The sequence below is a fragment of the Brassica rapa genome, chromosome A09 (genome assembly GCF_000309985.2).
Source record: "Brassica rapa cultivar Chiifu-401-42 chromosome A09, CAAS_Brap_v3.01, whole genome shotgun sequence".
NCBI lineage: Eukaryota > Viridiplantae > Streptophyta > Magnoliopsida > Brassicales > Brassicaceae > Brassica > Brassica rapa.
The window spans coordinates 29,236,677-29,262,412 of record NC_024803.2 but is presented as its reverse complement, the minus strand read 5'-3'; the positions used below and the strand labels follow the sequence as shown (position 1 = coordinate 29,262,412).

General features: G+C 33.0%; 5 protein-coding genes across 10 annotated transcripts; 4 read left to right on the top strand and 1 right to left on the bottom strand.

Moving 5' to 3' along the window:
- The first annotated feature begins 663 nt into the window (after nt 1-663).
- On the top strand, nt 664-4,155 carry LOC103839024 (glucose-1-phosphate adenylyltransferase large subunit 2, chloroplastic). Of its 4 annotated transcripts, XM_009115495.3 has the most exons (13): nt 668-904; nt 995-1,229; nt 1,824-2,111; nt 2,186-2,278; nt 2,364-2,447; nt 2,526-2,581; nt 2,664-2,757; nt 2,837-3,022; nt 3,107-3,187; nt 3,270-3,356; nt 3,438-3,649; nt 3,728-3,788; nt 3,871-4,155. In XM_009115495.3, exons 2-13 carry the CDS (start codon nt 1,020-1,022, stop codon nt 3,970-3,972), a joined length of 1,554 nt encoding a protein of 517 aa, XP_009113743.1. In that variant the 5' UTR covers nt 668-904; nt 995-1,019; the 3' UTR covers nt 3,973-4,155. The 4 variants fall into 4 exon arrangements, with proteins under 4 accessions (XP_009113739.1, XP_009113743.1, XP_009113742.1 ...); XM_009115491.3 differs by having other exon boundaries at nt 664-904; nt 3,438-3,788; XM_009115494.3 differs by having other exon boundaries at nt 999-1,229; nt 3,438-3,788.
- Nucleotides 4,156-5,740: 1,585 nt separating this feature from the next.
- Nucleotides 5,741-10,728, top strand: LOC103839023 (pumilio homolog 15-like). 3 transcript variants are annotated; one of them, XM_033280069.1, is made up of 5 exons: nt 5,741-6,073; nt 6,176-8,118; nt 8,206-8,368; nt 8,447-8,610; nt 8,694-10,728. In XM_033280069.1, exons 2-5 carry the CDS (start codon nt 7,253-7,255, stop codon nt 9,070-9,072), a joined length of 1,572 nt encoding a protein of 523 aa, XP_033135960.1. In that variant the 5' UTR covers nt 5,741-6,073; nt 6,176-7,252; the 3' UTR covers nt 9,073-10,728. The 3 variants fall into 3 exon arrangements, with proteins under 3 accessions (XP_033135960.1, XP_033135959.1, XP_009113738.1); XM_009115490.3 differs by having other exon boundaries at nt 5,742-8,118; nt 8,694-8,943; nt 9,018-10,728; XM_033280068.1 differs by having other exon boundaries at nt 5,741-8,118.
- A 726-nt stretch (nt 10,729-11,454) lies between these two features.
- Nucleotides 11,455-12,277, top strand: LOC103839021 (acanthoscurrin-2). Its single transcript, XM_009115489.3, has one exon. It carries the CDS (start codon nt 11,682-11,684, stop codon nt 12,132-12,134), a length of 453 nt encoding a protein of 150 aa, XP_009113737.1. The 5' UTR covers nt 11,455-11,681; the 3' UTR covers nt 12,135-12,277.
- Nucleotides 12,278-13,196: 919 nt separating this feature from the next.
- Nucleotides 13,197-14,541, bottom strand: LOC103839020 (zinc finger protein ZAT10). Its single transcript, XM_009115488.3, has one exon. It carries the CDS (start codon nt 14,115-14,117, stop codon nt 13,428-13,430), a length of 690 nt encoding a protein of 229 aa, XP_009113736.1. The 5' UTR covers nt 14,118-14,541; the 3' UTR covers nt 13,197-13,427.
- A 7,051-nt stretch (nt 14,542-21,592) lies between these two features.
- LOC103839019 (transcription factor bHLH54) lies at nt 21,593-25,601 on the top strand. Its single transcript, XM_009115487.2, has 4 exons — nt 21,593-23,933; nt 24,025-24,186; nt 24,296-24,427; nt 24,521-25,601. The coding sequence occupies exons 1-4, from the start codon at nt 23,589-23,591 to the stop codon at nt 24,614-24,616; spliced, it is 735 nt and encodes a 244-aa protein (XP_009113735.1). The 5' UTR covers nt 21,593-23,588; the 3' UTR covers nt 24,617-25,601.
- Nucleotides 25,602-25,736: the final 135 nt, after the last annotated feature.

Here is a 25,736-nt window from a genome sequence, read left to right as displayed (position 1 = left end):
CGCCATTGTTGTATGTGATTTCCCTGAAGCTCTGATACCAAATATAGAATCACAAAGCTTAAAAGAAACTCAAGACAATAATAAGAAGTCCTTCTCTTATTCAATCAATCAAGCAAAGCTTAACAACAATTCAATCAAGCTCTCTAGCTTTCACAACTCACAAGTTCTTATCATCGACATCAGCATATATATATATATATATAGAGAGCTATATTTTCCTAATCCTATAAGTTAACATATATGTTAACTTCCAATTCCTCAACATGATAGGATTAGGTTAATTGCTTGTTTCCTAAGTTTCCTTTTTCTTCAAGCTTAACTCAACACTAACTTCAGAAGAACCAATCTTCAAATCATGATACTTGCTCGTAGGAATCACCACACTGCTTAATGTTTTGTCGTGTCTTTAAGATTTATGCATCAACCATAGCATCAGGCAGCGATTCTTGCACATCTACCGCAGGAATTGTCCCCACAAAATTAGATGAAAAATGTATCTCATACGAATTTTTATTTTTATTATCATTTACTTATTCCATTGACATTTCTGTTTCAGGCTAAGTGCTGTTAATTTCCAATAATACCCTTAGAGATTACTACTATTTTCAGCTAAAAGCGGGCACCGTTTTCAAAACCCTTAAGATCTAGTATTTCTTTTTTTTTAATTGCTTAAGAAAAATCTGAGGGATTGGCGGTGTTGTCGTCAGATGATTCACGAGGATCACACTGTTACTCTCTTTGATCTCTTGTCACTTTTCCGTTTCTCTTGTGCCTAAAAAGTTAAAAAAGATCACACTCCACTTGAGAGAGAGAACTTTAAACTAGTCGACTTCTCGATTGTCTTCGCTTTAAACACCGTACAATCGAATCTCTGTGTCTGAAAGTTTCCATTTTTTCGATCTGGGTATTTTCTAAAGCTCATCTTTTTTTAGTTTCTGATCTAAGCTTCTTTTCCTTCAATTCCCTTTTGAGTTTTCAAATAGTACTTACACAGGTAGAAGCTAGGTTGTTCTGAAAATATGGCGGCCATGATGAAGCTTCAGTGTACTAGTAGTAGTCCCTTTGGTCTGAACAGAAAGGTTGTTTCTGACTCTGGAAGAGATAGTTCCTTCTGGGGAGCGGAGGTTGTCAAGGCTAATCATCTGAAGGCACAGAGTGGTGGACCTCAGAAGATTCAGACAAGGCTCATTCGCTCTGTTCTCACCCCATCTGTTGATCAAGAGTCTCATGTATGTTTTCACACATTTGCAATTGTTCACGAGAAAACTTATTGAGAAGTCTTTCAGTGGATTTAGTTTATGTTTTGCTTGGAAATGAACTCAAGTAAGCTCTACTGGTGAATTTTTATACGGCTGCATCTGATAGCTTCGATTTTCTGTCTAGTTTTAGCTGGAATGTGATTTGGACTGTGTTGAAAATGACTTCTTTTGCTATTAAGAATTGCTGTGAGTAAGTGTCAGTGTCTGTTGAATATTAGATCGATGGCTTATTTAGAAGCTAAGACTACTGATGATAAGCCAACACACAGTGGGTTTACTTGAGAAAGTTCATCAGCTGCTCATAGTTTAGCTGCAGGTCTACTATAACTAGCATAGGACTCAATGTAGCAGATTATAGCTATTGTTAGTTTATAAGCATACTGTGTTTTTTTTTTTAATGTTTTGGTTGGGTAAGAGAATCGATCTCTCATCAATCAAGTTTTCTTCTTTTTGTCTGGTTTGGTGAATTTAATAAGAAATATAGTTTTACAGCTTCTAGTCTTCCCAAGTAGCTTTTTGTTACTTCCAAGTGCTGTTTTGATATATACAGAATGCATTTTTCAGGAGCCTCTGTTGAGAACTCCAAGAGCAGACCCAAAGAATGTGGCATCTATCATACTAGGTGGCGGTGCTGGGACTCGCTTGTTCCCTCTTACAAGCAAGAGAGCTAAACCTGCGGTGCCAATTGGAGGGTGTTACAGGCTGATAGATATACCAATGAGCAATTGCATCAACAGCGGTATTAGGAAGATCTTCATCTTAACTCAGTTCAACTCATTCTCTCTCAATCGCCACCTTTCTCGCACTTACAACTTTGGCAATGGAGTCAACTTCGGTGATGGTTTTGTTGAGGTGAGAAAGCATTGCCCCTCCCCACACCATACATTTATTTTATATTCCTGCATGTTGATTTTTCTCTTGGTTAGGTTCTTGCTGCAACCCAAACTTCCGGAGATGCAGGAAAGAAATGGTTTCAGGGAACTGCTGATGCTGTTAGGCAGTTTATATGGGTCTTTGAGGTACTCATTACTGTCTCCTTTTATTCTCATAGTTAGTGTTCTTGTCGTTGCAAGAGAAACATAACTTGGTGGTGTGTTTATGCAGGATGCCAAGACAAAGAATGTGGAACATGTCTTGATCTTGTCTGGTGATCATCTCTATCGGATGGATTACATGAACTTTGTGCAGGTTAGTTTTGTTCTTCTTGTTTGACGACACTGAGCTTCATGTTGAACGCTGTTTCATTTATTGTTTGTTTTTTTGCAGAAGCACATTGAGTCAAATGCTGATATCACAGTTTCTTGTCTTCCCATGGATGAGAGGTGTGTCTGAGTATCATTAACTGTGTCTACATGCCTTACTTTTGTATGATGAATTTGATCCCTTTTGTTCTTTTACTCTCAGCCGTGCTTCGGATTATGGGCTGCTTAAAATTGACGAGTCTGGACAAATTGTCCAGTTCTCGGAAAAACCAAAGGGAGATGACTTAAAGGCAATGGTAATGACTTCTTATGTTTTTTTCTCAAAACGTTCATTACTGCAAGTTAAACTCAACTAACTTTCTTGCTTGTTTTCAGCAAGTTGACACTACAGTTCTTGGTCTGCCACCAAAAGAAGCTGCAGAGCTCCCATACATTGCATCGATGGGAGTTTATGTGTTTAGAAAAGAGGTTTTGCTAAATCTTCTAAGATCGAGTTATCCTACATCCAACGACTTTGGTTCTGAGATCATCCCGTTGGCCGTGAAAGAGCACAACGTCCAGGTTTCATGTTATTTTTTCTTTAGCATATCATATCATTCAGTATATGTGCTTCCTCTCTGACCTTTGTTTTATTTTGTTGGCTAGGCATTTTTGTTCAACGACTATTGGGAGGATATTGGAACTATAGGATCATTCTTTGATGCCAACTTAGCTCTCACCGAACAGGTGATTCTTATTCTTACCTACAAGAACAGTTTGGTGACGTGGTGAAAAATCTAATCACACCGTTTATCTCTGTTTCTGGCAGCCTCCTAAGTTCCAGTTTTACGATCCGAAAACTCCCTTCTTCACATCTCCACGGTTCTTGCCACCTACCAAAGTTGATAAATGCAGGGTACGGTTCTTGAATCTACGTACACCGTTGTTTCAGTTGATTATAATATTCATCGATCCTAGCTTATTTCTTGAATTGCAGATACTCGACTCCATAGTTTCACATGGGTGTTTCTTGAGGGAGTGCAGTGTGCAGCACTCTATTGTGGGAATACGATCACGTGTAGAGTCTGGAGTAGAGCTTCAGGATACAATGATGATGGGAGCAGATTTCTACCAGACAGAAGCTGAAATCGCGTCTCTATTGGCGGAAGGGAAAGTCCCTATAGGTGTAGGCGAGAACACCAAGATCAGGTATCTGATTCCAAACAAAGCAGAGTCCTCTGTTGTAGCCATTCATTGTCTTACTAGTGTTGTATTGTTTAAATGCAGGAACTGTATCATTGACAAGAACGCCAAGATCGGGAAGAACGTGGTCATAGCGAATGCAGATGTATATATATCTTGTTCTCATAAATCTTTTGTTAATAATATTCGATGGACTTTTTTTTCTCAAAACGTTCTCTGTGTTGCAGGGCGTGGAAGAAGGAGATAGGCCAGAGGAAGGGTTTTACATAAGATCAGGCATAACCGTTGTGTTGAAGAACGCTACCATTAGAGATGGTTTGGTTCTTTAATCTAAACCGCCATCGTAGAAGCAGTGTAAATCTCTCCCTTGGACTTTTTAACGAGAGACAAGACGCTATGTTCGATTGAAATAATTTAATAAAACAAGAGGGATAACTTAAGAAATTGTTATCAGATACATTTTAAAATATGTTATTATCCAACAAGTCACTAAAATTTTGGTGATCTTCTAATGGAGAAGTTGTTATAAAGCTGGATTTTCTCTAACTATAACATCAATATATAGTAGATGTTCCTATATATCCCATATATATTATTTGAAAAACATTGCAACATTTTTTGTAGCCACGTGTCATTACTATAATAATTCTTAAAATCCTTAGAGAAATATGTTGGTCCATCTAAATATACAATAAACTTTTTATTAAACCATGATAAATACATTATAAATGCGCTTCATTATTTCCTTAAATAAGATTACAGAATTGCCTAATGTGGCTAAAGTATATATGACAATTAATGATTTTGAATAATAAAAATTTGATAAAAATAAGTGTGTATTATAATTATATTTGTTTAATTTTAAGCTATTAAAATAAATTTTGTCAATATTTAAAACTTTTGTTATGACATGATAGAAATAATTAAAAAATAATATAAGTTGAAAGTCTCATTTAATAAGTATCAAAAATAAAAGATATATAATTATATGCATCATTTTAAATTTAACTATATGCCATATAAAAATACATAAATATCTTAATTTTGAAATTTACTTTGAACATTTTTTTGATAAAAAATTTGAAAAATATTGACAACTTAATTTTTTAAATATTATAAATTACTTAAACCATTAATCCCACAGTGAAAATTTTGTTATCACTAATTTAGATTTTTTGCTATAACAAATACAAATGATAAAAAAATATGAGCAAAAAGCATCATCTAATAAATATTAGTATTAAAATATCATATATATGTTACTATCATTTAAATTTAATTATATATCATATCAAATAGAAAAAATATTTTTTCAATTTTTATTTATATGTTCACACCAATTTAATTATATAAGTAGTAGATAATAACTTTTTAATTATTCAATATATATTTATTATTTCATAATATGTTATAAACATATAATATATAAAATAATTTTTATATATAATGTTCATTCCGCGCTCTTAACCTAGTGTATCATATATATCACCAAAACATATTTTATACCAGGATTGTTTTATTTGTGAAACTTCTAAATAATCTAAATGATTTTTGTCTAATATATAGCAAACTTTCTACTCCTCAAAATCACAATCTTTTGAAACGCCACTAGTTAAGGGTCTGACTGGTTCAAACGCAGCGGTTGCGGTTGCGGCTGCGGGCGTTTGCGGATGCGGGTGGTTGCGGTTTCTAGCGGTTTTAAGAGATTTGTACGACTAGTTCTGCGGTTAGAAATTGGTGTGTTTGCGGGATACTTATGACTGGTTAACTACCAAATACAGCAGCGGTTAAATAATAAATCAACAATATTTACATTTTATATAATTATAAAAATATCAAAAATCATAATATTATAATAAATATGTAAATTATATTTTCAAAGTTATAGTTTTAAATTTTTTAAATTATAGAAAATATTTTTATTTTAAAATTTTATAATATTAATTAAAAAATGATAGATATATTTTAGTATTTTTATAATTCCATTTTAAAAATTTTATTTTTATTTTTATTTTTGTATTTATATGGTTTTTTTTTTTTTTAAAAAAAAAAATTATCCTCCCGCAACCGCCCACAACCGCAAACGCTAGCTGGAACCAGCTTTTGATTTTAAGAGGTTTGGAGCGGTTTGAAACGATTTGTAGCGGTTTGTATGATTGTTTCGAAACGCTGTCAACCGCTACTAATCGCAAAAGCTGCGTTTGCGGGTGGTAGCGGGAAAACCAATCAAGCTCTAAGTTATATATAATCAGAATGTTGTTTCAAATGTTTCAATGAATATAATCAGACCCCGCAACCGCTGTTTCTTCGTTTCAGTTTAGTGTTGGCCAATCTGGAACAACTAATACGACGGTTTGAACGCCTAGGAACGTCACTCTTGCTGCCCCGCAAAAATCGTTATATATAAAACAAAGAAAGACTCAGCTTTGAGTAAGTTTAGTCTTTTGTTAGTGTCCACCATAATGTTTTAAGGTTTCTTTCTTAGTTTTGTTTATTCTTGCTTCTAATATTTCATTCCTTGCTGTTTGTCAGTCACATGGAACATGACATGCACATATTCGCAGTTCCTAGCCCCCCAAAAAAAACTCCAACCTGTTGTGTCTCACTCTGGTCTTTTTACAATCAAACTGTCTTACCATGCTCAACTTGGTCGTCTGGTTTTCAAAACAAGTTTCAAGCTGGTACATGTGTCGAGTTAGTTCCTATTCTCTTAGGAACTCCATAATGGTTTTGTTTTAATATATTTTATTTCTGAGAAAATAGCTTCGGTAGTACCAGCTCTTTCAGGGAAGAACAAACTTGAACCACTCTCGCAAGGACCGGTCATAGACATAACCAAGTGAAACATTGGCCTATACCTCTCTCAATTTTTTTGAAAAAAGTTAGACATAAACCTCCAAATCTGTTTAAATTTTTTTATAGAAACTTTTACTAAATTGTTTACAATCCCCTAAAATCTCACTACCAACTTGCAATGTTGTCCCGTCTGAGTTCATTGGCATGTAAAACTAACTACAAAGAGTAATGGCGAGTGAAGGTCAGCATCACAAAACTTTAAGAACCACTCTCAGTGGAAATTGGTCGTCATGCATCCCAACTTTGAACCGCTAAATCATTACGTAAGTGAGTCCATAGCTGCTTATGTTCCGTTTCTTTATTCGCATATCTTTCTCTTGTTCGTATTATTAGCTCTTGGTAGGCTTCGGGTAAGTTCTAAGTATGAAGATATATGATCAAAGCCTATGACGTTTGGTGTGAAAACGGTATCAAATATTGTTTCTAACCAACAATTTATAATGTTAATTTTATTAGTACCCTTGATCCCTTTAAGCAAAAATTAAACGTGTAATTAGAATGTGATATGGAGGCCTTTTTAAAGTAACTGAATTAATCACCCTTATTTTCCTTCCCACGCTTTCTCTAGATATTCAATATATTCTCTAAATCTTTCATTAATATCTTTCCCATTTTATTTATTAAATTTCCTTACTGATAAATCCAGAAAATAAGTACAAAATCTTTGTTGACCTAGGTCGTCGTTACATTTGGATTTCTCTTCCTTTTTTACCTCTTATTCTCTCCTTTTTGTCTGCTCCACATCGGTCAGCTATGACGACTAACCAAAACGGAAGAGATGGAGACGAGAATCCGGAGGAAGCCTTGCCGCCGTCTCCGTCTCAACAGCTTCTACGTGAAAGACTCAAAGCTTACGAGAATATGTATGGCTCCTTGGATGATCATTACTCAAGTAGAACCGGATCTTCACAGTTTGCTCCTTTGTCAGATTTGCGAGCCCTTGAATCTGACTTTAGAAGATTGGGTGTCTATGATTCAAACCCTCGCCAACAGCCGCTACGTGATCAACGTGGTAGCAATCAATTTCCTTTGAATGGTGGAGATCGAGGTATCAATGAATACTTTAACCCTTCGTATTTTCACTCTCAAACTGAACAAGCACAGATTAATCTGGAGAGGATGTGGTTTAGGAAGGATAATCTTGTTAATGGGTATCATGCTTATAAGTCATCTAATTATGGTTCTTATGGGCGTGGCAATAGTGGTATGTCGTTTCGTTCTCCGTACTTTGACCACTGTGAGGTTCCTTTCCCTCAAAGTAATAATCATAATTCTGGTAATCAAAGCCGTTGGAGTTATTCACACGGTTATGTGCCTCGAACCCATGATCTATTCAATATGAATAACTCTAGGGCTACGGATAACACACTGTCTCGTGCTAAAAACCGTGTGGATTCTGTCGAGTTGCAAAACTTGATCGCGGAAGGTTCAAGAGACACTATTGATCAGATATTTGATGAGCTGATATCACATGTTTGTGAGCTGATGACTGATCCTTTTGGCCATCAAGTATTTCAAAAGCTCATGGAGAAATGTACAAATGAACAAATCACTCGGGTTTTGGAAATTTTCATCCAACAACCTAATCAGTTTGTGAGAATTTGTGGCGATATGCATGGGTATACACTTCTTTTTTATATAGTGTACGTATGTTCATTTGATATAATCCAACTTAACTGATTTGTATTTTCTTTTGGAGATCACAGAACGCGTGCAATACAAGATTTGATCCGATGTCTTAGTTCAGAAGAGCAAATATCCCACTTCATGGTAACTATATGCCATGCTGCATTACTTCTGAGCAAGAGCACTAATGCAAATGATGTGATTATGTTTTGCTTCAGCCATTTTTCTCCTTCACAAACAAATGTAAGTATCTCTCATTTCTAAAAAATAAACTTCAATGTAAGTAATGACAATGTATGTGATCTCCGATTTGTTTTATAGGGACTTCTTCAAATGATTGTTCAAAACTGTTATCAAATTGCAATTGATCATTATGGTTCTTGTCTACTTCAACAATGCATTGGAAAATCCCGTCAAGAAATAAGGGAGCCTTTGATTAGAGAGATAATCGCTAATGCTATGAATCTATGTGTGAATCGCTATGGGTATGTATTATACAACTAATATGATTAAGCATTAATCATTTTATATCTTACTCTTGCATGAAATATATTTTTCCATTTGTCAGAAACTATGTGGTCCAGTATGTGTTGGAATTGGAAAATTTTCAAGTGGCAGCAACTCTGTCAAGATATCTCAGTGGGAATTACGTGCAACTCTCTTGTGACAAGTTTGGAAGTCATGCGGTGCAAAAATGTTTAGAAAGTAGACAATTCAACTCGAGGATGATCATCAACGAGCTGCTTACTGACATTGATTCACTTCTTGTAAATCCTTACGGAAACTATGTAATTCAGACTGCATGGGTTGTATCTCAGGTAACGAAAATAAACATGCTTTTAGATCCATTTTGTGTGAAATCATTAGCTTATTTGTTTACTTTGTCTTGCAGAATGATATGCGAAGTGAATTGTTGTACCATATCAACAGGAATCATCCGTTGTTGAGGTGCAATAGATACGGGAGAAAAGTACTTGAAAAACTTAATCTTTGGACATAAGAGGGCATGTTTGTGGAATTAGATGAGAACCACGCACGATTAGTTATTCATGTTGGTGTTTTTTCTTTTTTCATTTAGACGTTGACTCAATATTGCCGATTCTCTTTTTATTATTAAATGTTTTTAGGTATGTGTTGTAGGTCTCAAATCTCAATAGCTAGAGTCTCTTATCTCTTCAACCGTCAAACGTGCTTTTAGGTCCAAGAGTTTATGTTGACTACTTTCTCTGAGTAAAATCTCATTTGTCTCATGTTAATTTTTATAATTTTTTTATTTGTAATATGGACTTAAAGCTGGTGATCTCATTTATTTAACTTTGTGGCCGAAGAGCTTTATGAATTTAGGAAGAGGACCTGCCCTAGCATCTGGCATTCCTTTGTTTTAGCTTGCGCAACAAAATCATGTTTTTAAATAAAAGCCACAGGATCATAAGTATACATCAGAATGCACAGAATCATCATACTCAATTGCTTTGTTCTGACTTTAATTTTCATCTCTAAGATCATGCCTTTCGTGTTCCTTAAGGCTAATTGGTCCCTAATTTATGCTGCTTTTATATAAAGTATAATATAACTACATGTGGTACAGCTTGTTCCTTGTGGGAGCAAGGTCCTAGCGGGTTCTGATGGGCATCTTGTGTGGAGGCGGCACACACCTAAACAGTTTACTGGGAGACGACCATCAGTTCATACCTTGAAGACTATAATTTCGTGGAAGGTATCTTGATAGCTCATTCTGGTAGATCTGTGGGCCTGTGGCTACACTTTTAAGGTTTGGAGATATGTCAACGGGACATAACACTTTGAACACACGATGAAACAAGCATGTGTGATTGATAAAATTTGGTTCAATGTCCCTTGCTTGTCAATGGATTGCTTTCCACCTTCTGAACTCATATTTGAAGACTTATCTATGGGCCACAATCAAGACATTGCATGCAGGGTTCAGTAGACAGAAAAATGGGTGATGTTTAATGGTTTAAGTAAAAAGCTTATGAAGCAGGAGATCGGTAATGTGATAAATGATTAAGAAACAAAGCCTAGATTATAAGCAGCCAAAATGTTTTTTTTTTCTTTTTGCTTTGCACAACATAACAGCCTAATGTCAGATTGAACCAACAAGTTGCATGTATGATTAGGCCGGTTGGTTTGTGAAATAATCGGTTCATAAAAAACCGGATGAGATAAACCGGGGTAGTTCAATCTTGGTCTAGCAGATAGTTCACCAACCAAGTTAATCCTTCGTTAATTCACATTCAAAATCTCTAACTCTATTTATTGATTATATCTTGTTTGTGAAGATCAGATTATGGTGCGCTCTGACTTCGCCGGGGTTGGTGTTGGATTAGGGCTCGGTGTTGGCTGTGGATTTGGCCTTGGTTGGGGTTTTGGAGGTTGCTTCACCACTTCTCTCTAAATATTTTTTACTTTAAAACAAGGGTGTAGATTTCACTTAGCTGGACATGAACTTAGTTCCAAATATTTTAAAAAAAAAAAAAATCCATGAAACTAAGATATAAATATCATGTTCCTAATCGGTTAAAGATGGATGTTATGTTCATGACATGAGACCAAGGACAATTCTTAGAATATTGTCAACATATTGGAAAGCTATATTATAAAGAAATGAACGCAGACCAATATTTTCAACTATACTCTTGACATGCTTAGAGTGCCATTGACAATAACTCCATCTTACATTTGATGGTAGATTCATACTGAATTGGATTATTTCTGTTGCTTTCTTGCAGGAATGCCTTTGAATGTACTAGGCGTTGGTGTTGGTAAGCTTTAATACATGCGTCTTCTTCTGTGCCTTAATATAATGTCACAATTAGGGGTACTGCTTCATCTTTCATCAAGTATCAAATAACAAAACGCATGCGTTATTGGTATTTTGAAGGTGGTGGTTGCGGTGTGGGTTTAGGCCTCGGTTGGGGTTTCGGGACAGCCTTTGGTAGTCACTACCCGATCATCTAGACTTACATTTCAAGGCATCCAGTTAGACAAGGCAGATAACACGTCCCAAAACACTTGGCAAGTCTTGTCTACTTTCAGTTATTCGAATTATTAAGTCCCAAATCACTGAGCTCGGATTTTATTGTAAATAGAAAAGATTCTGACATCCAAAACCACTTAGAATTATCGAATAAAAATCCATATTTGTATAACAAAACATCCACTTATACACAATGTTTCACTTTACGATGTGTTTACTCGAATTACTACTGTGTACAGTTGAAAAGTAGTTTTTGCAAAAATCCGTCTCAGTTGAAAAAGCCCGTAGACTTTGCATTTTTAACTGTATAATCACAAAATGCAACAAAACTCAGATCAGGTGTTGAAATTAATCATGCGAATCAGACCCATCACCTGGAAACTCGTTTTGGTGAGCCACCATATACACACCTCTCTTTACTGGCACGCCACCCATGCTAACTCGCTTGTACTAGTTGCATATATATATAGTGATGTGTGTGTGGCTATGTGTTCGATCACAAGTACTACTTTCTTTCTCAGATTCTAACTAAAGCAATTGTGTCAGTAAGTAGCCATTATGGGCAGAGTGATGTTTTGGTTTCTTGTTTCCATGTATCTATGCCTCATTGGCCATATGATTGGTGAGGCTGCAAGAGAAGGTGCCATGATGAGTGAAGCAAAATCCCATGAGATGGGAAAGAGTAACCGACACGTAACCGGGTTTAAGGGTGAACTCACAGCTGGCGGCTATGGGGGCGGGGATCCAGGGTATGGTGGATACGGTCCAGGTGGTGGTGGTGGTGGTGGTGGTGTTGTGATTGGTGGTGGATTTGGTGGTGGTGGTGGTGGTGGTGTGGGTTGGGATGGAGGAAACAGAGGAGGCGGTCCGGGATACGGGTCAGGTGGTATTGGTGGTGGAGTCATCATTGGCGGCGGCGGTGGTGGTGGTGGTGGGTGTGGCGGTTCATGCGGTGGTGGTGGTGGATATGGACACCTTGAAGCCAGCATGATGAAATCAAGAAAAAACTAGAAAAAGCAAGCAGTTTCTTTAGATCGTAGAAGGAAAAAGGGAAGAAATAAGGATGTACTTTAGCATCTTGATCATGCTTAGGAGTTTGTAATGTGGTGTCACGTTTAATGAAATAAGAGTTTTATTTGGTCTTTTAAAAGTTTCTTTGATCTCTCTCTTTACGTCTTCTCTTGGGTTGGAACATCCGAGCAAACTCTATTGTATAAACGATGCAATAGAGTTGATATGGACATCTGAGGCTGTTTTCCACCACATATAATAGTATATTACATCCTCCATAGAGGGACCGGACCACTTTTGGTGAACCTTGGTTCTTCCCAACTCTTCTACCACTTTCATAAAAAAAAATGCATGCAAAGTTGTGATTACTTTCTAAGAAGTTTTTTCAATATACGCATACATGGTTGAGTGTTTTGTTGTAATTATCTACAAATGGTTACCGTTTTAAAACGTTTTGGTGTGGCAGGTAGAATAAATACCCAAGATGCATACAGCGCTTCAGTGTCATGAAAGAAGGTTTTCTTATACTGATTGATTTTTTGGTTTCTTCGTTGTTAATGGGTCCAATCGGTTAACATTTAAAAAAAAAACACTTTTAACTTTTGTAGTTGTTATCCAGAACACACCCGAAGTGGCAGATGCTTCAGCAACTATAAACAATTAGCAAAAATTGGTTATTGCTTGGCTCAAGTTGCTTCTCTAGTGGAATTTTTCTTTTAGCTTATTATCTTTTTTTTTTTTTTTTGAAACACTTTTTAGCTTATTATCTATTGTGGAGGTTTTTTGTTTGTAAAATTTGGTGGCTGGAGGTAGAGCAAGAGAGGCAACCAAACTCCCAACTCCTGAGCATATCCAAGTCCATATGTCTTGTTTCTACCACTAGTCTACCAACCACAAATGGTCCCTTATCACATATTCAAATTTATACGCAAAAAATAAATAAAATGAGACTTTTAAGGGAAGACTAACAAAAGATCGAACACCTATGCATCAAAACAAACAAAAATATGCGTAGGAGTTTGATCATTTATGAAAATGTAAATTTAAAACTAAGAAAAGAGCTGTAGCAGCAAGAGGTATGATATTATTCAAACAAAACTAAAATAACTCTAACATGTATAAATTTAAGAATATTGAAAGGAAAACAACTATTCTGACAAAGAATGAGTCTAGTAATAACTTTAACTGAAAAAAAAGTACAAGGCAGGAGGAATGAATCAATGTGCGAAACTTTTGTCTGTACAACCAACAAACTCCTACATAAACTCAAAACAGAACACATGAAAAATCTGATTAAGCTTTCTCCGAGAAGTCAAAACGGGGCTTCTTCGCCGGCATCGGGCTCATCACTTCGTCGTCTCCGTTCACCAGCGAGAATTCCGGTACAGGAGGGATGTTAAGGTCAAACCCACGGTGACCGCTGCTGACGTGGCTGGTGGACCCCGCTCCTTCGGAGTTAGCCACGCTGCTGCTACTGTTGTTATTCCCCTCGTAGTGGCACCGCTTGTGTCCGCCGAGAGCTTGGCCGGAAGGAAACGACTTGTGACAGATCGAGCAGACGTGAGACTTCCCACTTCCGGTTGTCGCGGCGGATGTGGTCAACGTCGATTGATCATCTCCTCCGCCGGATAGGGTCTGTGATAAGTTTTTCCGGTGGCTCGCCTTGTGTCCCCCGAGGGCTTGGTAAGACGAGAAGGACTTGTCGCAGACGCTGCACGTGTAGGTTGACGACTTCTCCGCCACCGTCACCGGAGGAGGAGGAAGAGGGTTACGGTTGCTGCGATCGCCGTCACGAGCGAGGAGCAAGAGGCAGAAAGCGAGATACTCTTCTTCTGTGAGGTTCTTGTGGTGGAAGTCGGATCTGGACCGTTTAGATCTTTTACCTTTGGTCCAGTGATCGACGCCGTGGAATCTTGAAGAATCTTCGAGCAGAGGAGGGACCGGTGAAGCTAATCTCGGTGAACTGATAGCCTCAAGCGCCATTAGTAGATTAGAATCTGAAGATCTTTCTGGTAAAAAAACAAGAAGGGGAATTTAGAGAGGCTTTTTTTTGTGATGAAACGAATTGAAAAGGGGAGAATTGTTTTATGTTGAAGAGGAAGTGAAAGAGTGTGAATACATATATAGAGTGAAAGGTGAAGGGAGTGTGGAGAGGAAGTTGCGTGACAAGTGGTGGGAAAGTACAAAGAGTGAAGGTGGTGTTTGGTTCGACTTAGTACACGTGTGGAAAGAGTGGTGATGAGATGAAAAAAAGGAAGAGGTCGACTATAAAAGACTTTTTCTTCATTTACTTTTTGATGCCATGCCGCCTTGCAAGTTGCAATATTCTAGAGAGTTTCTCTCTGTTTTGTTAGAGCATCTGCATTGAAGGTTCAATGCAGAAGTTCACACCTTTCCCCAAAAAAAAAATATTAAAATATTCTATTTTTGGTGAACTCAGCTTTTGCAGGGTCACTGGGATGAACCTGGTTCATCACTGTATCGCGGACCCTACGCCACGTGGCGGCCCGTGATTGGTTCGTTTAATTTTTTTTTTTTTATTATTTTTTAAATTCAAACAGAAAAATTTAAAAAAATAATAATAAAAAAATTAAAGTTATGAACCTCCCTTAAGATTCATTGATGCTGATGCCCTTATGGTCATAGTCATGGTCATCCTATGCTACACGTTTCGAGTTTTTCTATTTATTTTCAAGAAGATAGACAATTCTAACTTATAACTACTACTAGGAGCTAGTTGACCAAAAAAAACAGTTATATCTACTAACCAATACTGATTTGAAAAGCATCTACATACAGAGATTCATTTGAGATGGACAAGTTCTAGATGAATATGAATGGGAAATGTTGACTATATAGAAGTTTTGAACAGTATTGATAGTGAAAAGGTAAAGTTTAAGGAATAAAAGAGAAGGTTGAGACGGTGCATGAACAAAGACTAGAAGAAGAATGCTATTCCAAGTCTAGACGGTCAAAACCCAAAATTAGAATAAAAGTATATTTAAATCGAACGAACCAACTTGTTTTTATGGAAACGAACTACATTTGACTTAAACACAAAAGAACCATCTTTTACTTTTCTTCACGCGGTGCTTTTCAAACCGTCCGGTTTAATTGCTTTTATTTGACGCAAACACCTAACCGGATGACGGCATTGAGTAGTGGCTAAAGATGAAGTCGGAAGATATGTACGGATTGGAGGACCCCAAATTCACATTGAAATGCTGGAAAACAACGGATAATCATCGACGTATAAACTATATACACTGCACATTACGTGTCAATTACTTTAACCTTTGATTATCACACAATAAACGAATGGGTTTTGTCGTTATTTTCCGGGTTTCTCACCATGGAAGTGTCGGCCACAAATTATTATGGTCACGTTTTGATCATGTTATTGTTTTTCAGTTCTCTAACTTCTATCGTAAAGTTCCTCACTGAATTTATTATATAAAAGATATTATGTGTATTATTATATGGAAGAAAAAAAAAGTTGACAACTTCTTTTTTTGTTACAAATGGAACTCGAAAAAGAAAACCATTACATTAAATCATTTAAGAAGAAGCAATTTGAACAGATTCGGTAATAAGAGGATCACCTTCTAATCATCGAATCTGTTTGAGCATAGCCGCTATAAATTCTCTTTGGAGCTATGTTGCAGTTTATGCTATTTGAAATTTAAATTTGGTTTTCAGCCAAAATATGGTTTATAATTGATGTTAACGCTGGTAAAATAGTTGTGGTATCACAAGTTCTCACTGTGGTATGCGTCTCTGTTTTGGATGGTTTACATAATTAGATCCAGGTTCGAACAGTGCATGACACAGACACGTGAGTGTTTGTGTATAAAGAAAAACTTGAAACTCGTGACTTGTGAGGCAAATATGTGATGCAGAGAAACAAAAATGTGTTTGTCGGCGTGTCATCATGCATGGGTCACGCATTACCTTTTGAAAGAAAACAAAACTCACACAAACTTCCAACCTCTAACATGTAAAAAGTGCCAAGACATTAGACACACTCAAAAGTGATTCTTATAACTCAACTATTTTTATGCGGTTGGTGTCTAGCTTTTTTTGATAGTGTTTTTTGGACGGTGGATGCTATCAATTGGATAGTGTTTGTTGTACATTGGGCGTTAAATGATTAATTGCATGTAGTCATCCCCTATATTTTAGGGGTGTATTTAGTGTATCATGTACAGTAGTCGGCATTAATATGATACTGTTAGATTTTTTTATTTATATTTTGTAACAATACTGTTAGATTAAAAATAAACTAGATTTGGACCCGCACAACCGTGCGGGTATTAATTTTCATGTTTATATATATATTTTACATAATTAGAATATATTTTTAAAGTTACTTATATATTTAAATGTTTATATATAATTATTTTAAATATAACAATTTGATAGTTTTCATGCTGTATGTTAATTGATTATTTCAAATCATCACATATATTTGGTATTTTTTATTATATATATTTTAAAATTATTTTTTATTCAATTATTATGATCCTGATCCGTAATTCAAAGCGCTAAATTTTCTTTATCAATATTTTTTTATGTTTATTCATTTAATATAATAACTATATATATAAAAAAAGTTTAAGATAAGTTAATTTTATACATGAATTATCTAATTTACTAATATTAATCCGTTCTACCAACATATTATATTAATTTATCAGTTTAAAATAATTTTATCGTATTTAGTTAAATAACATGTTTTATTTTAAAATGATAGATATAACTATAAAATAGTAAAATTTGATATAATTTTTTTCAATTTATAAAAGATAACTGAGTATATATATATAATATTAATTTCATTACTAATTACAAAATTAGTGAAAATATTTATATACAATTTTTGATAATTAAGATATTGTTATAATGTTTTTCAACAAATTTGTTAGAAAATTAAATATATATATATTTATATTTTAAATTAAAAGTTAAAAAATTATATTATGATTTAAGTAGTTAAAAGATTATATATTAGCATTAAGAAAATATATTTAATACAAATTTTAAATGATGATCCAAATAAAAATATCACACATGAATAAATGTAAGTTTGTTAACCAATCCGTGTTTTTAGGAGTAGATGTTATATTAGGAATGATATATTACTAATCTATATTATAAGTAATAAATGAATGATAATTGATTTCTACTGAGGGTCCATTTTTAAAAAATCACACATGAATCAAAGTTGTGACTTTTGTTTTAATATATAAGATGATTGGAATTGATAAATGTATCTGTCTCCATCATTTTCAAACGCTAGTTCTTATTCCATTTATCGTATTCAAATTCTAGTTATATATTGTTGCAAGTATCCGCTGGAAATGTGATTTTCTCGAATACTTATAATTGTTGTTTTGAAGGTTTCTCAGAGACAAAATGGAGATTTTGAAGAATAACTAGTTATATTTTGTTTCAGAGTAACTAAATCTAAAGTGGAGATGATTGTGTGTATATAGGTTCTAAGATCATTTGACAATCAGAAATGGAAAGAATGAGCATTAGAGATGTAAGTAGGGCCTTTGGGTCAGTGGAGGTATTCTGTGGGCAATGCGCGTTGGGTTTAAATATATGGGGTCTATTCGGCCCACTCTGATTATTTTTGGGGTCAACCCTTGTAAAAGTTACTTATTTTCTCAAAAAAATATTCGCTTTCCCATGTACTTATGAATTTTATAATCGTTAATGTTCGACGATAAGTAATAGTCATTCTGTTACGAATTATATGATGTCTTAAAAAAGTTTATGTTGTTTCAAAATATAAAATGTTTTGAGGTTTTAAAGCTAACTAGATTTTTACCCGTGCAACTGTAAGGGTGTTTGTTTTCAATTTTTTATACATAAATTATTGTTTTAGAACATAAGTGGTATATATTTTTAATGTTAATCATATACTTAAATATTTATATAACTATTTCAAATACAATAATTTTATAATTTACATGTTATAATTAATTAATTGTTTAAACCTTATGTATTTGCCACTTCTTATTATATATTTATCTTATTGTATTTGCATTTAGTTATTAAGCAAATTAATATAGAGGATTCATGAGAAAATATATTTAAAAAATATTTTGTATTTAATTTATGCTAAATTCTGACCCGTATTTCAAAACTGGATTTCTTTTTACCAATATTTTTATGCTTATTCATTTTAGATAATTTATTATTGTATATATAAAAGTGTAAGATATGTTAATTTTTAGACATGTATTATATAGTTTGTTAATTTTAAGTCGTTCTATCATCATATTATATTTTAAATAAATAGTTTATATTTATGAAAATAAAATTTATAAATTTATCAATTGAATTTAATTTTATCATATTTATTTTAGTATAATAATTATATTTTAACATGATCATGACTATAAAAGTAGATTGATATAATTTAATTATTTTCATTTCTAAACGATAACTTAAAATACATTAAGTTATTGTTTAAATATTACACAGATTTATTAGAATTTTTAAAATATAATATATAAATATATATTATATTTAAAATGAAAATATATTATGATTAAAGTAGTTACAAAGATTTTATATTATTAACTTTAAAGAAATACATGTTAATTTTTATACATGTATTATATAGTTTGATAATGTTAACCCATCTTACCAACATATTAGATTTTATTTTTGAACATAAATATTTTATAATTACGAAAATAAAATATATAAATTTAATACAATTTTATTATATTTTTGAATATAATAATTTTAATTTAATATGATTGATTATGATTATATAATACTTAAAATATTATAGATTTTTTTTTCATTTTATATAACTGAATATATTAATGTATAATAATATTTTAAACTAATTTCGAAATTAGTGAAAATATTTTAATATAATTTCAAAAATGAAGATCTTGTAAAAATCTTTTTAAACAGATTTGTTAGAATTTTAAAATAAATATATTTATATTTAAAATGAAAAGATATCAAAAGATACTATGATTAAAATATTTTAAAAATTATATTTATTATTAGTCTGAATTAAAATATAGTATGAATTTCTATGAATAGGTCCATTAGGTCCATTTTTAAAAAAATCACACATGAATCAAGGTTGTGACTTCTGTTTTAATATATAAGATTCTAATTTTATTGGAAACTGTTCAATCAAATAGATTTTATATTCTTTTTATAATTGGTTAAATAATTTTAAAACTATTTTTTTAAAGTACATATTTAAAGAAAAATAAGTATTTTTAGTTTTTGTACCAAAACATCGTAAATTATAAAACGGATGTAGTATATGTTTGACTGACGATAAAACATCACGGTTTCTTTTACATCACGAATGTTACTATGAAATATTTTGAAGTTTGAACACATGAGAAAGCAGGTTTAAACTAAGCGACCCTATTTATAACCCCTAAAACCTTGGTCCCGTAAGACTAAAAAAAGATTTGTTGTGCCATCATCACTTTTGTCGTTTGATATGTTCTGGTAAGGGAAAGTAGAGTTCTATCAAAATGACTTATTGTTGTTTGTTTCATTGAGTAGCTTTAATGTGTCTTTTTGAAAAAACTTAAGGATAGAGATGTGAGGAACGAGGATCAAGATTTTAAAGGGTGCACGGTTTGAGTTCGAGTAAGAAATTTCAATGGATTTCGGAAGTCTATTATACCTAAAACCTAAAGTACCTCATGTCAGTTGAGAAGCTAAGACCAGCTCCATTGAGGGGATTTAAAGAGGAGTTTTAAAAACATGCCAAAAAAAATAAATCAGAAAATAGGAAAAATCATAGAACCGGGTCTTAGAGCACATGCAATGCAGGGTCTATAGGAGAAATCTTTTTTTAAGAAAACATTAAAAAATTGATTTTTTTGGTTTTCGTGTCGGATCGGAGCCGAAAACTCCCAAACTAAGGATTGATCTCAGCTGAGTTCTGTTACTGTGTCACGGGCCCCAAGACACGTGGTGGCCTACGATTAATTTTTTTTTAATTAGATGAAAAAAGAAAAAAAAATTAATAAAAAAATAAAAAAAACATTGGAAATCGAGAGCCTGGTGAGACTCAGCGTTGCATGTGATCTTAGGAAGGGATTTTAAGAACTAAAGTTCCTAAGCTTTCAAATCAACTTTTTAACTTTTAAATTAATCTAAAAAACTTATAAGGGGTTCCTAATGGACGGAGGTGCTCTAACTTCAATTATGTACATCATTCAGAAAAGTCAACAATTTAATGGCGACGGGATTGTCTAAAACTGTTTGATTAATGGATAAAGACAAGTAAACGCTGCTAAAAGTGTATTCCAATAATGTATCACAATGAATTCATTATTACTTGACTTTAACGTATAACAAAAAAAACTTATACGATTAGTATAATCAATTAACGAGTTCATTCTCATTGCAGGGATGTGTACATTTGTCTTCCACCAAATATAAAATAACGTGTCGTATTCGAAGTTCAGTTAATCTACCAATCATACTTTTTGTACCTTACAATTATCATACATCGGATCATATTATATAAGTATCGAACCGCAACTACTAGTTAGTAACTATGTACTTCTCAATTTAATGGAATACTAGGTTAAGACCCGCGCCTTGCGCGGAATAAACATTATATATATAAATTATTTTATATATTATATGTTTATAGCATATTATGAAATAATAAATATATCTTGAATAATTAAAAAGTCATTATCTACTACTTATATAATTAAATTGGTGCGAACATATAAATAAATTTTATAAATCAAAAAAATATTTTTTCTATTTGATATGATATATAATTAAATTTAAATGATAGTAACATATATATGATATATTTTAATATTAATATTTATTAGATGATGCTTTTTGCTCATATTTTTTTTATCATTTGTATTTGTTATAGCAGAAAGTCTAAATTAGCGATAACAAAATTTTTACTGTGTGATTAATGGTTTAAGTAATTTATAATATTTTAAAAAATTAAGTTGTCAATATTTTTTCAACATTTTTATCAAAAAAACGTTCAAAGTAAATTTAAAATTAAGATATTTATGTATTTTTATATGGCATATAGTTTAATTTAAAATGATACATATATTTATATATCTTTTATTTTTGATTCTTATTAAATGAGACTTTCAACTTATATTATTTTTTAATTATTTGTAGCATGTCATAACAAAAGTTTTAAATCATAGATCACAAAATTTGAATGTGAAACTTGTAACAGTTTTAGTAATTTATACTCGTTTTTAAAAATTCAAAATATAATATATAAATAATTTTTTAAAATTTTTATTATATGGTTACTATGATTGTTTAATTTTTTTTAATAGCTTAAAATTAAACAAATATAATTATAATACAAACTTATTTTTATCAAATCTTTATTATTCAAAATCATTAATTGTCATATATACTTTAGTCACATTAGGTAATTTTGTAATCTTATTTAAGGAAATAACGAAGCACATTAATAATGTATTTATTGTGGTTTAATAAAAACCTTATTATATATTTAGATGGACCAACCTATTTCTCTAAGAATTCTAAGAATCATTCTAGTGATGACACGTGGCTACAAAAAATGTTGTAATGTTTCTCAAATAATATATAGGGGATGTATACGAAGATATTTTTAAACCAGACAAGAAAACCAGCAGCGATCATGCCACGACAATTTAGTTTCATTTTAAAATATTTTTATAAAACATGCATGCTACAATAGGCCGGAGAATCATTTCATTTGGTAGTTAAAAATAAAATGTGATTATACCTTTAAGATTTAGTATCAAATGGTATAGTGTACAAAACGACACATTCCATGAACCCGTGCGTATATGCACGGAACTCGAATGTTAAGAGGAGTAATCAGTTTAAGAAGGAATGAAACAGGTAGGCAAATCCGTAAGATGCATTGTACATTAATAACCCGTCCTCTTAAGATCGAAACTTGGAGACAACTTAACATATCTTCAAGCTGTGATTTTATTTTAAAGTTATGAAGAAGATTTTATGTGGGGATGATCTTAAGACAAACGAACCAGTTTGAATCTCATCTTGTCGGAATCTCCAACTCTATTTTGTGCCGTCCTAATATATTTTATATATGTTTATTTATCTTTTAACTCATCGATGTACATACCTAACTTGACTTTTTATAACTTACAATTTGCCTCTCTGCCATACCAAAAAGATAAGAAGCTAAGATAATTTTTTAAAATTAATAAACAGTCAACTACGATACATACAAACAAAGCTTATTCTTAATTTTGGCATGCCCATAACAAGGTTAAATAATTTATGCATATATATAAACATATGATAGAGAATGTTGAATTTCCTCTTATTTGCATCTAATAAATGTTAAGTTCTTATAGTGGACAGTATTTTAATGTATAAAACTAAATTCATACAAAGTTTCTGTACTTGGCGTTTTTATACATCTTATTTCCCTGGTTTTGTGTTCTAACTGTTTAATCCAACACAAAACCAATTACAAACATGCATATTGTTTGCGTTAAAAATGAGCTACACAAACTAAATCATTGATGATCAATATATTATATATTGATTACACTTTGACTTCTGATTTTGTATTCTAACCTTACATGATTGTAGAGAATTGAGTACCGCGTGAAAACATTTCTCCATCAATTTATATCTCATATTATCCACATTGTGTTTTTCTAGAGTGTAGTTTATAAATATAACTACGCAATTATCAGTATAACTTTGGATCATTCTTACAAGTGAGGTTTTTGTATGTATATATTCCCTGACAAAATGAAAAAGAAAAAACTCACAACTTCAACTAAATAAGTTATCGGTGCCGGATAAGCCATGCTGCATCTTCTCCGAAAAAACAAATTAGCTAAGAGAGACCTACCGGACAATTAGTAATTTAAGGTTTAATACGGCATGGATTAACAAATTTAATTATTTTCTTGTTCTTTGAGTGTTGTTGATGTTGCGATAATGATTCCATTAATCGTGCATTGGTGTGGCTATATCTTTATTCTTCAGTTTCTCTTGTGTGGCCAATCTAAACTCTCTCTCATTATTTTACTAATCTCTAACCAGCTTATACATATATATGAATGGATGGTTATATAGAAAAAGATTATATTATAATGTGTCGTGAAGGAACAAAGCTGGTTTCATCTTTCATTGTCGACCCCACAAGTTGACTGATCGTGTTCATCATCATGCATGGCTTCATTTCATTTATTTTATTACGACTTGTTCACGACACAAATGATTGTAACAGTTTAAGAATCTCTTGATTTCTCTTCATCATCACCAAATCTTCCTCAACTGAAATATTCTCTTCATCATCAAGTGCATCTCCAACCTATATATATAGTTGCACAAGAACAAGAACTATCATAGCAACAAACAAACAAAAACACAAGAAAAAAACAAGGAGAAAGACAAGAGTTGAAGGTTAGAGCGATGGATGTTTTTGTTGATGGTGAATTGGAGTCTCTCTTAGGTATGTTCAACTTTGATCAATGTTCATCATCTAAGGAGGAGAGACCACGAGATGAGATGCTTGGCCTCGCTAGCCTTTACAATGATCATCTTCATCATCAGAACAATCTCCCGCCTTCTGATCATCATGCTCTCCTAAATCCTGATATGTTCCCATTTAGTGCAATGATAATGGGAGGGAACCTTCCGACCATGCTTGATTCTTGGGATCAAAACCAACTCCAAGAAACGGCAACGCTCAAGAGGAAACAACTTAACGTAGATAATCTACACAATTCTAACTTTAACTGTGACGTCACAAGACAAGTAAGTGCAAGATCAATAATGTTTATGATTTTACTTATATTCATTATTACAACGCATTAAACTAAATACAACATCATTAATGCAAATATAGGAGCTTGTCAAAGCCAAGAAAAAGCAGAGGGTAAGCCAGGAAAGCAATACAGTCGACGAAAGCAACAGCTCAGATGATGAGAAGGCTTCGGTCACAAGTGTTAAAGGCAAAACAAGAGCCACCAAAGGGACAGCCACTGATCCCCAAAGCCTTTATGCTCGGGTAAGGACACGTGTGAAAATTTCTACGACTTGTTTCTTAAAATTACTTCACAACAATTAAAAGTTTTAGTGGGGTTTTAATTAATTATATATGGTATTGATTTTTGCAGAAACGTAGAGAGAAGATTAACGAAAGGCTCAAGACATTACAAAACCTTGTACCAAACGGGACAAAAGTCGATATAAGCACTATGCTTGAAGAAGCTGTCCACTACGTAAAGTTCTTGCAGCTGCAAATCAAGGTATGCAATTTTTGTAGGGTTTTGTTTTTGTTAGTCTTTATAACACATCTATATATGTTGTAACTAACCAAAATGCATATGTTATAAATATAGTTGTTGAGCTCGGATGATCTATGGATGTACGCACCGTTGGCTTACAATGGACTCGACATGGGATTCCATCACAACCTTTTGTCTCGGCTTATGTGAAGGACTTACACAAAGTTACAATCTAATTGTAAAGAAACCGATTTAGAACATATGAATCCCTTTAATTTGGCCCTACCCTAGTGGTCTACTTTCGGAACGTACTACTGTTCTCTTGTTGTTCATTCTGAGATTTTTTGTTATTATTTTAACTTCTTTCTGTCTTTTTCTTCATTATGGTTCTAAGAACTTTTGGTACTTTATTCTAATGTAATTATTTCATTACAATATGAAAAAGTCAGCTGGACTAATAAAATAACTGTCTTTTGTCTTTTTCTAATAACAGTCTTTATATAAATTTGAAAACAAAGATAATAGGGTGATAATATGATTGAAGTATTCAGCCGACAAAACCCTTTGCACCGAGGTAAATTTAATTATTTTTTGCAAAGGATGCCAAACGAGAGACGCCATGCTAAAGTCTTTTGATACAAAAATCAAATAATATCAGTCTTCATTTCCACATAGTACTATGAATAATCAATCGTTCTTTGAGTTTTAGAGAAAAAAAGATTGATGAACAAATCCACAGATGTTTTAGACGTGGAGAGGAACTAGTACTAACTCAAACCCCCAAGTACTGGTACTTGCCTGTAGGATCATAATACAAAAATATCATTTACCTCAAAGCAACATCTTTCCCTATGTTTTTAGAGCATCAACATCGCAGATACTTAAGTGAGTTTGTTAAAAAAATAATGCTGGGGCTCCACAAAACAGTTAAAACCGATCACAAAAGTCGTCAAAGAAAAAGAAAGATCCATTTTCTGCTGTTTTTTGTACTGTTTGCGGATCCCACTGACACGTGACGGTCTGCGATTAGTTTCTTTTTTAATTTTTTTTTTAAATCGGAGAAAACAAAAAATATTTTTTTGTTTTAAGAAACCCAAAAAACGGTTTACCGATAATCATGGCCTTAGTATCCTTCCTTTGTCTATCTTCCTTTGTCTATGGAGAATTTGGAAAATCCTTAAATGCTAACGTATATGAAAAATTTAGTGAAGTATATTACCAAACATAATTAACAAGTTTATTGTACATATATATACTAGGTTTGCAAGGAACCAAAGTTGGCTGATTGTTCCAACAAAAAGAAAAACTAGAAAATTAGAGCACATTTAGA